At 41.2% G+C, this 13,048-nt stretch overlaps 2 protein-coding genes across 4 annotated transcripts in view; one reads left to right on the top strand and one right to left on the bottom strand.

The window, feature by feature from the left end:
- The window catches only part of LOC139761699 (oxytocin-neurophysin 1-like), a 62,315-nt gene that overhangs the window by 3,486 nt on the left and 45,781 nt on the right, over window positions 1–13,048 (top strand). The window lies entirely within an intron of this gene.
- Window positions 9,751–13,048, bottom strand: part of LOC139761698 (short-chain dehydrogenase/reductase family 9C member 7-like) — a 14,857-nt gene continuing 11,559 nt past the window's right edge. The window contains exon 6 of the mRNA XM_071686052.1: window positions 9,751–12,806. Within this exon, the coding sequence (XP_071542153.1) occupies window positions 12,644–12,806 (163 nt within the window). The 3' untranslated portion in view covers window positions 9,751–12,643. The remainder of the gene's footprint in view (window positions 12,807–13,048) is intronic.

Below are 13,048 nucleotides of genomic sequence, written 5' to 3' on the forward strand. Positions count from 1 at the left end.
GAACGATGTGGTATACCGGGGACGACGTTCTGTCAGTGGATTGAACCAGGGAATGAGAAGTGTCTTGGTTAAACCATGGAAAGTTTTATGGGGCCTGGATGTGGAAAGGGAGCTGTGGTTTTTGATGCATTACACATGACAGCTAGAGACTGAGTGTGAAGGAGTGTGGCCTTTGTTGTCTTGTCCTAGCGCTACCTCGCCCGCGTGCGGGGTAAGGTGGGGTGCCATTTCATGTGTGGCGGGATGGCGACGGGAATGAATAAAGGCAGCATGATTATGTACATGTGTATATGTGTATGTGTGTATGTATATGTATGTATACATTGAAATGTATAGGTATGTATATGTGCGTGTGTGGGCGTGTATGTGGGTTGGTTGGGCCATTCTTCCGTCTATTTCCTTGCACTACCTCGCTAACGCGGGAGACCGACAAAGTATAATAGTATGTGTGTATATATAGAAGAGAGAGGCATTTGGACGATTTTTGCAGGGAAAAAATGCAATTGAGTGGGAGATGTATAAAAGAAAGAGACAGGAGGTCAAGAGAAAGGTGCAAGAGGTGAAAAAAAGGGCAAATGAGAGTTGGGGTGAGAGAGTATCATTAAATTTTAGGGAGAATAAAAAGATGTTCTGGAAGGAGGTAAATAAAGTGCGTAAGACAAGGGAGCAAATGGGAACTTCAGTGAAGGGCGCAAATGGGGAGGTGATAACAAGTAGTGGTGATGTGAGAAGGAGATGGAGTGAGTATTTTGAAGGTTTGTTGAATGTGTTTGATGATAGAGTGGCAGATATAGGGTGTTTTGGTCGAGGTGGTGTGCAAAGTGAGAGGGTTAGGGAAAATGATTTGGTAAACAGAGAAGAGGTAGTAAAAGCTTTGCGGAAGATGAAAGCCGGCAAGGCAGCAGGTTTGGATGGTATTGCAGTGGAATTTATTAAAAAAGGGGGTGACTGTATTGTTGACTGGTTGGTAAGGTTATTTAATGTATGTATGACTCATGGTGAGGTGCCTGAGGATTGGCGGAATGCGTGCATAGTGCCATTGTACAAAGGCAAAGGGGATAAGAGTGAGTGCTCAAATTACAGAGGTATAAGTTTGTTGAGTATTCCTGGTAAATTATATGGGAGGGTATTGATTGAGAGGGTGAAGGCATGTACAGAGCATCAGATTGGGGAAGAGCAGTGTGGTTTCAGAAGTGGTAGAGGATGTGTGGATCAAGTGTTTGCTTTGAAGAATGTATGTGAGAAATACTTAGAAAAGCAAATGGATTTGTATTTAGCATTTATGGATCTGGAGAAGGCATATGATAGTGATAGAGATGCTCTGTGGAAGGTATTAAGAATATATGGTGTGGGAGGCAAGTTGTTAGAAGCAGTGAAAAGTTTTTATCGAGGATGTAAGGCATGTGTACGTGTAGGAAGAGATGAAAGTGATTGGTTCTCAGTGAATGTAGGTTTGCGGCAGGGGTGTGTGATGTCTCCATGGTTGTTTAATTTGTTTATGGATGGGGTAGTTAGGGAGGTGAATGCAAGAGTTTTGGAAAGAGGGGCAAGTATGAAGTCTGTTGGGGATGAGAGAGCTTGGGAAGTGAGTCAGTTGTTGTTCACTGATGATACAGCGCTGGTGGCTGATTCATGTGAGAAACTGCAGAAGCTGGTGACTGAGTTTGGTAAAGTGTGTGAAAGAAGAAAGTTAAGAGTAAATGTGAATAAGAGCAATGTTATTAGGTACAGTAGGGTTGAGGGTCAAGTCAATTGGGAGGTGAGTTTGAATGGAGAAAAACTGGAGGAAGTAAAGTGTTTTAGATATCTGGGAGTGGATCTGGCAGCGGATGGAACCATGGAAGCGGAAGTGGATCGTAGGATGGGGGAGGGTGCGAAAATTCTGGGAGCCTTGAAGAATGTGTGGAAGTCGAGAACATTATCTCGGAAAGCAAAAATGGGTATGTTTGAAGGAATAGTGGTTCCAACAAATGTTGTATGGTTGCGAGACGTGGGCTATGGATAGAGTGGTGCGCAGGAGGATGGATGTGCTGGAAATGAGATGTTTGAGGACAATGTGTGGTGTGAGGTGGTTTGATCGAGTAAGTAACGTAAGGGTAAGAGAGATGTGTGGAAATAAAAAGAGAGTGGTTGAGAGAACAGAAGAGGGTGTTTTGAAATGGTTTGGGCACATGGAGAGAATGAGTGAGGAAAGATTGACCAAGAGGATATATGTGTCGGAGGTGGAGGGAACGAGGAGAAGAGGGAGACCAAATTGGAGGTGGAAAGATGGAGTGAAAAAGATTTTGTGTGATCGGGGCCTGAACATGCAGGAGGGTGAAAGGAGGGCAAGGAATAGAGTGAATTGGAGCGATGTGGTATACCAGGGTTGACGTGCTGTCAGTGGATTGAATCAGGGCATGTGAAGCGTCTGGGGTAAACCATGGAAAGCTGTGTAGGTATGTATATTTGCGTGTGTGGACGTATGTATATACATGTGTATGGGGGTGGGTTGGGCCATTTCTTTCGTCTGTTTCCTTGCGCTACCTCGCAAACGCGGGAGACAGCGACAAAGCAAAAAAAAAAAAAAAAAAAAAAAAATATATATATATATATATATATATATATATATATATATATATATATATATATATATATATATATATATATATATATATGTATATATGTATTATATATATATTATATATATTTTTTTCATACTAATGAGATGTGAATAAGAGATGTGGTAATAAAAAGAGTGTGGTCGAGAGAGCAGAAGAGGGTGCATTGAAATGGTTTGATCACATGGAGAGAATGAATGAGGAAAGATTCACAAAGAGGATACATGTGTCAGAGGTGGAGGGAACGAGAAGTGGGAGACCAAATTGGAGTTAGAAGGCCGGAGTGAAAAAGATTTTGAGCGATCGGGGCCTGAACATGCAGGAGGGTGAAAGACGTGCAAGGAATAGAGTGAACTGGAACGATGTGGTATACCGGGGACGACGTTCTGTCAGTGGATTGAACCAGGGAATGAGAAGTGTCTTGGTTAAACCATGGAAAGTTTTATGGGGCCTGGATGTGGAAAGGGAGCTGTGGTTTTTGATGCATTACACATGACAGCTAGAGACTGAGTGTGAAGGAGTGTGGCCTTTGTTGTCTTGTCCTAGCGCTACCTCGCCCGCGTGCGGGGTAAGGTGGGGTGCCATTTCATGTGTGGCGGGATGGCGACGGGAATGAATAAAGGCAGCATGATTATGTACATGTGTATGTGTGTATGTATATGTATGTATACATTGAAATGTATAGGTATGTATATGTGCGTGTGTGGGCGTGTATGTGGGTTGGTTGGGCCATTCTTCCGTCTATTTCCTTGCACTACCTCGCTAACGCGGGAGACCGACAAAGTATAATAGTATGTGTGTATATATAGAAGAGAGAGGCATTTGGACGATTTTTGCAGGGAAAAAATGCAATTGAGTGGGAGATGTATAAAAGAAAGAGACAGGAGGTCAAGAGAAAGGTGCAAGAGGTGAAAAAAAGGGCAAATGAGAGTTGGGGTGAGAGAGTATCATTAAATTTTAGGGAGAATAAAAAGATGTTCTGGAAGGAGGTAAATAAAGTGCGTAAGACAAGGGAGCAAATGGGAACTTCAGTGAAGGGCGCAAATGGGGAGGTGATAACAAGTAGTGGTGATGTGAGAAGGAGATGGAGTGAGTATTTTGAAGGTTTGTTGAATGTGTTTGATGATAGAGTGGCAGATATAGGGTGTTTTGGTCGAGGTGGTGTGCAAAGTGAGAGGGTTAGGGAAAATGATTTGGTAAACAGAGAAGAGGTAGTAAAAGCTTTGCGGAAGATGAAAGCCGGCAAGGCAGCAGGTTTGGATGGTATTGCAGTGGAATTTATTAAAAAAGGGGGTGACTGTATTGTTGACTGGTTGGTAAGGTTATTTAATGTATGTATGACTCATGGTGAGGTGCCTGAGGATTGGCGGAATGCGTGCATAGTGCCATTGTACAAAGGCAAAGGGGATAAGAGTGAGTGCTCAAATTACAGAGGTATAAGTTTGTTGAGTATTCCTGGTAAATTATATGGGAGGGTATTGATTGAGAGGGTGAAGGCATGTACAGAGCATCAGATTGGGGAAGAGCAGTGTGGTTTCAGAAGTGGTAGAGGATGTGTGGATCAAGTGTTTGCTTTGAAGAATGTATGTGAGAAATACTTAGAAAAGCAAATGGATTTGTATTTAGCATTTATGGATCTGGAGAAGGCATATGATATGATAGAGATGCTCTGTGGAAGGTATTAAGAATATATGGTGTGGGAGGCAAGTTGTTAGAAGCAGTGAAAAGTTTTTATCGAGGATGTAAGGCATGTGTACGTGTAGGAAGAGATGAAAGTGATTGGTTCTCAGTGAATGTAGGTTTGCGGCAGGGGTGTGTGATGTCTCCATGGTTGTTTAATTTGTTTATGGATGGGGTAGTTAGGGAGGTGAATGCAAGAGTTTTGGAAAGAGGGGCAAGTATGAAGTCTGTTGGGGATGAGAGAGCTTGGGAAGTGAGTCAGTTGTTGTTCACTGATGATACAGCGCTGGTGGCTGATTCATGTGAGAAACTGCAGAAGCTGGTGACTGAGTTTGGTAAAGTGTGTGAAAGAAGAAAGTTAAGAGTAAATGTGAATAAGAGCAATGTTATTAGGTACAGTAGGGTTGAGGGTCAAGTCAATTGGGAGGTGAGTTTGAATGGAGAAAAACTGGAGGAAGTAAAGTGTTTTAGATATCTGGGAGTGGATCTGGCAGCGGATGGAACCATGGAAGCGGAAGTGGATCGTAGGATGGGGGAGGGTGCGAAAATTCTGGGAGCCTTGAAGAATGTGTGGAAGTCGAGAACATTATCTCGGAAAGCAAAAATGGGTATGTTTGAAGGAATAGTGGTTCCAACAAATGTTGTATGGTTGCGAGACGTGGGCTATGGATAGAGTGGTGCGCAGGAGGATGGATGTGCTGGAAATGAGATGTTTGAGGACAATGTGTGGTGTGAGGTGGTTTGATCGAGTAAGTAACGTAAGGGTAAGAGAGATGTGTGGAAATAAAAAGAGAGTGGTTGAGAGAACAGAAGAGGGTGTTTTGAAATGGTTTGGGCACATGGAGAGAATGAGTGAGGAAAGATTGACCAAGAGGATATATGTGTCGGAGGTGGAGGGAACGAGGAGAAGAGGGAGACCAAATTGGAGGTGGAAAGATGGAGTGAAAAAGATTTTGTGTGATCGGGGCCTGAACATGCAGGAGGGTGAAAGGAGGGCAAGGAATAGAGTGAATTGGAGCGATGTGGTATACCAGGGTTGACGTGCTGTCAGTGGATTGAATCAGGGCATGTGAAGCGTCTGGGGTAAACCATGGAAAGCTGTGTAGGTATGTATATTTGCGTGTGTGGACGTATGTATATACATGTGTATGGGGGTGGGTTGGGCCATTTCTTTCGTCTGTTTCCTTGCGCTACCTCGAAAACGCGGGAGACAGCGACAAAGCAAAAAAAAAAAAAAAAAAAAAAAAAAAAAAAATATATATATATATATATATATATATATATATATATATATATATATATTGGATAACTGCATGGATGACTCACTATCCATGGCATACAATCCGTAAGCATGGGGACAGCACACAGCTTTGACATAAAATCTCCTGGACCATATATATACATTTCCCTCTCTTTACATCGCCTGTTACTAGAAATTTCCATTGAGCAGTCATGGCTTGTCTTGCTGCCCACTGCACTACCTTGGTTGTTGCCCTAAATTATTTTCATTTAGAGTTTGATTCAGTTCGTCTGTTCTTCCCAAAGAAGTGTTTACGTATTTATCGTTGAGTTTTCTAGCTGGATTGTGGAGATGTACACAGACAAGGCATTTATGTGGTAGTGTAGGTTGACATACAGGTGAATGCATACACAAAGCAAACACTGGGTTCCATACATGAGTTTACATGAGAAGGACAAACAACAGGAAGCCTGATTGGCCCCCGACTGGGTTGTATTAAAAAAAGAAAAAAAATATAACGACAAAATGAAAAAAAAAATCTGCTCAGTAAATTTTTTAATTTATCACCGACTCCCCGCTGCTGCACATTATCCTTCTCGTGTCCCCGTTAATATTGTTGTTTATATGTTTACTACTGGCCTTTTTCTCAGAGTATAACTGAATTTGTAGAATATTTGTCTAAACTGCTTTTCAAGGTATTAACAATTTTAGCATTCACTACGTCTGACGGTAACTTATTCCAGTGCTCAACACACCTGGAAAAGCTTTTCCCAGGTCCGTACTACATCTTTTAGCTTTGAGCTTTATTCCATTTGTTCTAGTAACCGTATTTTCTTGTATTTCGAAAAGATGCTCTTGGTTAACTTTATCGAACTTGTTCACAATTTTGAACAGTTGTATTAAGTCGCCACGAAGTCTTACGTTTTTTAAGGGAGAAGATCCAACCAGATTTCTAAGGGATGGGATCAATTTTGTCGCGCGTCTTTGTACTTCCTCTAATTCTTTCTCGTCTTCTTTATTGTTTGGGGACCAAAACTGGACTGCATATTCAAAGTGTGGTCTTATTAGAGAATAATAAAGTGTGAGAATTGTTTCTGGTTCTTGTAATCTATGTTCCTGGCTATGAAACCTAACATTTGGTTGCCTTTTTTCCTCGCTGCTAGACACTGTTTAGTGTATTTTAGATTGTAGCTAATGACAACTCCAAGGTCCTTTTCTTCGTTTACTTTAGTCAAAGAGTTTTTGAATAGCTTGTAGTCGTAACGTATATTCTTGTCTCCAAAGTGCATAACTTTACACTTGTCTACATCAACCTTCATTTGCCATCTGTCTGACCACTCTGCTAGTAAGTTAAGATCTCTTTGAATAATTTCTCAGTTTCGCCTGTTTACAGCTCTACTTTCTAGTTAGTATCGTCAACAAATTTGGAGATCTTAGATATGAAACCGAGTTCTAAGTCATTAATGTATATTATGAAAAGAATTGGGCCTTGGACCGACCCCTGTAGCTCACCACTCGATATGTCTAGCCAGCCAATATGAGGCTTCGCCGTTTAATACCACACGCTGCATTCTTCCGGTAAGCCAGTCTCTGATCCATGTGCAGAGTTCCTCACCGATTCCGTCTGCTTTAAGTTTATGTAAAAGTCTCTTGTGAGGTACTTTATCGAAAGCCTTTTGGAAATTTAAATATACTATATGAGACTGTAATTTTTCGTCCCAATTCTGATAAATGACATTAAAAAATTACAGCAAATTCGTTAGGCAGGATCTTCTGTAGCGGAAACCGTGTTGGTTGTCCGACATGATTTTGTGATCTAGAGACATGACAATTTTATCGCATTTTTTCCCATCTTTTTACCGAACGCTGACGTAAGGCTAATTGGGCGGTAGTTCAAGGCACACTTTTTGTCTCCTTTTTTTTTTTTTATATAAAGGAGTAACATTTGCTAGTTTCCAGTCAGTTGGCACCTGACCACCCGATAAAAATTTCTTGAATATTTTTTTTTGTTGGGTATATCAGCTGTCTCCTGACCTTTACAAATCTTGAAGCTAAGTTATCTGGACCGTTGGATTTGTTAGGATTTAATTGGTCCAGGTATTTAAGTACTTCAGAGCAGTTTGTTTCTCTAACCTTCAACTCTTCTTCATCTGATCCTTGAAACATTATAATTGATTGTGGTATTCGAGATTTTTCTTCACTGTTGAATACGGAGTTAAAAGAATAATTTCATTTGGTAGCCATTTCCTTGTCATCAGTAGTTAGTGTGTCATGTTCGTTTCGTAATGGTCATATTTCTTCTTTTAAAGTCTTCCTTTGTCTTATGTATTTGAAGAATACCTGAGGATCATTCTTAACTTTCAAGGATATTATTTTTTCTTTGTCGCGTTTACTGTCTTATGACCTTACACTCTTTGGATTTTGATTAATACCTGGTGATTTTTCATCGGTTCCTATTGATTTGAATGTATTTATTTTTCTTTTGGCGAATTAGTCATGTTCTACCATTCATCCATGATGGTTTTGAAGTATTGCAAGTTCTCCTCGTAATTCGTTGGATATGTTTATTTTCAATCTTGAGTAGCGTGTTTTTAGAATTATTCCACATTTCCTTTACTGTGTAAACGTCAAAAGTTTTGTCCAATTGGTACTGCGAATTTCATGTCTAATGTTTTCAAAATTTGCTCGCCTGTAAATCTGGGATCAAGAGTTTGTTGTCATATATTTCACAATCTAAATTTCTCTGTAATCAAACTGTGATCGCTGTTTGACAGACTCCTGCCTACTTCACAAGAGTTGATTAAGTTTGTGTCACAGGTGAGAACAAGATCAAGAATGATTTTACATCTAGTTGATTTTTTTTTATTAACTTCTAGAAAGCGTCTTCTATAGTTCCGTTAGTTTCGCTCCCTCACGGTCACTTGTTAACGTGTTTCAGTTTATGTTTGGAATGTTGAAGTCTCTTACTATTATAACCTTTTTACTTCTTAGTATAGTTTTGATATCATTGTACACTATCTTATCGTCGCCTTTTTACTTAGGTCTGTAAATAACGCCCGAGATGTAGTTTACTTTTGAACTTGTCGATAATGTCAATATGGAGAGAGCTGTTTGTGTGTCTACTTTGCTTATCTTAATAGCACTTAACTGTTATCAGCGAAGATCAGAACTCCACCACCTACCCTGTACAAGCGATCTTTCGTAAATAGTTTGTATCTGGGTATTGCTAACTCGGCGATTAAAGTGTTTATTCTCGGAGTTTACATGACCATAAAATGGTGATAGATGGGTCCAAGGAACTCATAGGTTCCTAATCCCGTTGGTAGCTGGGGAAGAGCATGGAAAGCATTGGATTATCACAAAGTAAGGCAGTAAAGGATCTGCATATTACAGTGGAATCAAGTACAAGATTGATAATATATACTTATATATTGGCCTTGATGAAAATACAATCAGTGGAGGGTCGAAATACTTACATAGGCATTATGATATACAGGATACAGTTGTATTGCTTATGATATCCGATACAGTGATTATTTCAGGATACAAATTTCTGTATATTTGCGTGTGTGGACTTGTATGTATATACATGTGTATGGGGGTGGGTTGGGCCATTCTTTCGTCTGTTTCCTTGCGCTACCTCGCTAACGCGGGAGACAGCGACAAAGCAAAATAACAAAGTGGAACTATTGTTTACGTTGGTCATTTCCATGATGTCTGTTATTGCTCAGGACTTGGAAAGTTTTGGTTCTAGCAAAATGACGTCCACAAGTGTAGCATTGCTGAAGAAGTGATCAAAAAGTTCTCGATATCCTAAGCCCCGAGGGCTGTAATCACAAATTTCAGGGCAGTCTGAAGTGTAATGTACCAAGTGCGTTTCTCTCAGATGCAAAGTCGGACACCTGGAATGCTCGCGGTCATAATTTTCTGCAAATAACTAAATGTATCTGAAATCAAATCGTAGTCTGGCAATTTCAGTATCACTACCTGAGACATTTATTTTTTTTTTTTTTCAATGCGAGTGTTTCCTAAGCCAAATGATATACTACAGCTGATCAACCCTGGTGGGAGGGGTTGGGAGCTGACAAGAATTTTCAGCTGGGTTATCAAAATAGTCATAAAGTCTTCGTGTCCAGCAGGGAAGGGGTATCCTTAGGAACTGGTCTGAACATTATTATGGCTTCAGTAAGCAGGGAATGAACGGCAATGAATCATTGCGAGAGAGAGAGAGAGAGAGAGAGAGAGAGAGAGAGAGAGAGAGAGAGAGAGAGAGAGAGAGAGAGAGAGAGAGAGAGAGAGAGAGAGGACTACAAGAATGAGCACAGAGTTGGCCATTGTAAGTCAAGTCACTGCCATGAAAATACTATGCAGTTAATAATTGATGGAATTGGACCAACTTCAAAGCTTTGCTTACTGTGAGTGTATGAAGTTGTTGTCCTCATACAGCATAAACAAACGTCCTAGTAGGATATGAGGAATGAGCTGGTTAGGATGATAGGGGAGCATAATCAGCTTTCAGAGGTTTGATGTTCCGGGGTCTTAAGGACACATGCGTACGGAAGTGTTGGTAATAGATCCCGTAAAAGGCCACATCATTTGATTTACCAGGGCCTCATGATCCACCCGTGGTAGCCTGGCGGATGATAGCAGGCCATTTCTTGAAGAAGGTCAGGGTCATTGATGACCTGGGCAAGATATGTAAATATAGTAGCGGATGTAGTATGGTCCATGTAACAGCGCAGCTTTTGACGCTGTGGGTTGTCGTCTGCAGAAGAGCTTAATCCTTCGTCACTCACCTCTCCACCCTTGCTACTGTGTACTTTTGACTTAAAACTAAACGAGAGTCTTCCCTTAAAGGAAACTGTCTCCAACAAATACCTGTTTGAAAATTCCGTGTGCAATTTTAAACATTAGTTCTTTGCCTTTGAAATTTCCGTGTGCAATTTTGAACATTAGTTTTTTGCCGTGTATCGCTAATTCATCAGACATAACATCGTTTAGTAACAAGAAAACATCACATTGGTTATCACATTTGTAATAGATTTCGTTGAAATACAAGTGTATATTCACAAGAATATAACACAGCGGCCAGTGATTGTGTACGATCAAAGTATTCATGTAATTTACAACTTTCAAACTAATATAACGTAATGTAAAACTATTTATCTAACCAATAAGTACCAATTGTTTTCTAATTGTTATCTAACCAGCTACACAACAGAAGAAACATTGAGTTACCATTTTGTTAAAACTATACTATGAAGACATCACAGAATTTGAGGTAATTTTCGGATCCCACGGGGTGATATGATTACACAGATAATTACACTGTCAGATAATTTTGAAATACAGTACTCATTAAAGTCTAGACATACACTTAGAATATATTCCAGCAGTGGTACCTAAAAAGAATATCCGTTTTATTCTTAAAAGAAAAACTACAAATTTGCTACAGAAACAAAGCAGCTCAGGGAGATGCATCATGAATTGCTCTCATGACCATCACAACGTATATGGTATATACAGCTGGAGGTATAGGAATCATAGCGACCCCTTGACCATGGCAGTGCAGTCTTTGAACACCAGTGTGCCGTCCTTGAGCCAGTGCGACTGTCATACTTGAGCCCATGCGAGTCTCATACTTGAGCCCATACGACTGTGTCATACTTGAGCCCATACGACTGTCTCATACTTGAGCCCATACGACTGTCATACTTGAGCCCATACGACTGTCATACTTGAGCCCATACTTGAGCACGACGGTTCAACTGTCGTGCTCAAGGGGCGTGTCGTACTGCTTAAGGGCTGTACCGTTGTGCTCAGAGGTCGGACCGTCGTGTTCAAGGGTTGGCCAAGAAATGTTAATGTGTGTTCTGTGCATCACGAGAACTCTACAGAACAACAAATGCACTCGTGGGCTCTGTACAGCGCTTGCCCAAGGCGTGATAATTTTTTTTTTTTTTTTTTTTTGCATTCTGACATGACTCTCTCAAGTAGGTGTGGCAGGACATGGATAATTATCTTTAATGGAAATGCAATTGAAATGCTATTAAACTGCGCTTTAATAGGTAGCATGTGAAGAATTCTAGGTATTCCATGACCTGTCCGAAACAAACCCAGGGTCTGGTCGGAGCAGATCCTAAGTTGCCTTCATATGTTGGTACACTATACACGATTATTATATCAGTAAACTTGAGTTCTGCTTGCTGCCGTATGTCTGCTGATGACAACACACAACAGGCTCGTTTATAAAGAGGTTCTGCCGCGGATCTGCTCTCAACGAAGAGTAAGGACACCCCGAACTCCCAACGTCGGCTTAGGAAAGTTAAGCGGAGGATGACTAGGCTGCGCGTGTGGTTTTCCCTCCCGGCGCGCCTCAGGCTACCGCTCCCGCTCACCTGATTGACAAGTCAGGGTTCCACATACGTTACCTCCTGCACTAACGGGTCGCTACCCACCACAGGAACACAAACTATACACACAAGACATCGGTAGTTTGTCATTATGGTCATAAGGCAAACCTTTTGGTCGACGTCTGATGCTTAGGTCGTGGTAAATACATACAGCTCATGAGTATGATTTACATCTTGTGTTAACATGTATGAATTGAAATTCTGCTATGTGTGACGTAGTTGATTACATGTATCTCCCTGTTTCTGATACATGTACAACATAAACCCATAGATCTTGACGAAATTGCACCAAATTTAACATCATTTCCAAAGCTCTGACCATGATGAACGTACTCTTTACCTGATCACATGACTCACAGAGTAGATGTGTGCCAAGGATATGATCCTGATACTCTTTCTTATATACGTAATGAAGACATTGAGTATGAAAGTGAATCTACAGAGATATGGTCCACCACATGAGCCACACAGGGTAGGGAACAGTTCACGTAACAGACCATATCGAAGGCTGTGCCAGCTACGATGCTTTGCAAAACGTGCAGTTAGCACTTTGTTGCCTTCTAACTTCTATTGTTAGGCTGGACGATTCGTCACGACCTACCACCTCTAAATAGAGTCAGTATATTCATTTGTGGACCCGTTGTCACCATTATCATATATGTTGTCAGTACATCTTTCGTTGCCTACTTGTCTTCCCGCTCTAGTATTGTCTAAGTGTTCCTTGCAAGATTCAGGACGAAGTTGTAGAAGTCTCTGGCAACGAGGTAGTCGACCCAGGGGGTGGGGAGGTGCTGGAGGAGAGCGAGGAGGAGGCGGACCAGGAGTGGCGCGGCGGAGTAGGTGGGCAGCGGGCGCTGGCTCATGATGGCCGACCTGCGGGCGGGAAACGGCGTCAGTCAGGGCAGACACTACGCTACACGCTGTTCCCATGAGAAATCTTGGCTCATGTGTGGAATAAACGCCCATGGCACAACCCTACGTGATAGCACTGAACATTAATGAAGAGATATAGTGATAATACAGCTTGATGACAAGGATAAAAACTAAACTGTGATCATAATCGCAAAAGTAAATGAAGATCAGTTGCATAATTGTATTCAATGTTCAAGGTCTTG

The sequence above is a fragment of the Panulirus ornatus genome, chromosome 41, assembly GCF_036320965.1.
Source record: "Panulirus ornatus isolate Po-2019 chromosome 41, ASM3632096v1, whole genome shotgun sequence".
Classification (NCBI taxonomy): Eukaryota; Metazoa; Arthropoda; class Malacostraca; order Decapoda; family Palinuridae; genus Panulirus; species Panulirus ornatus.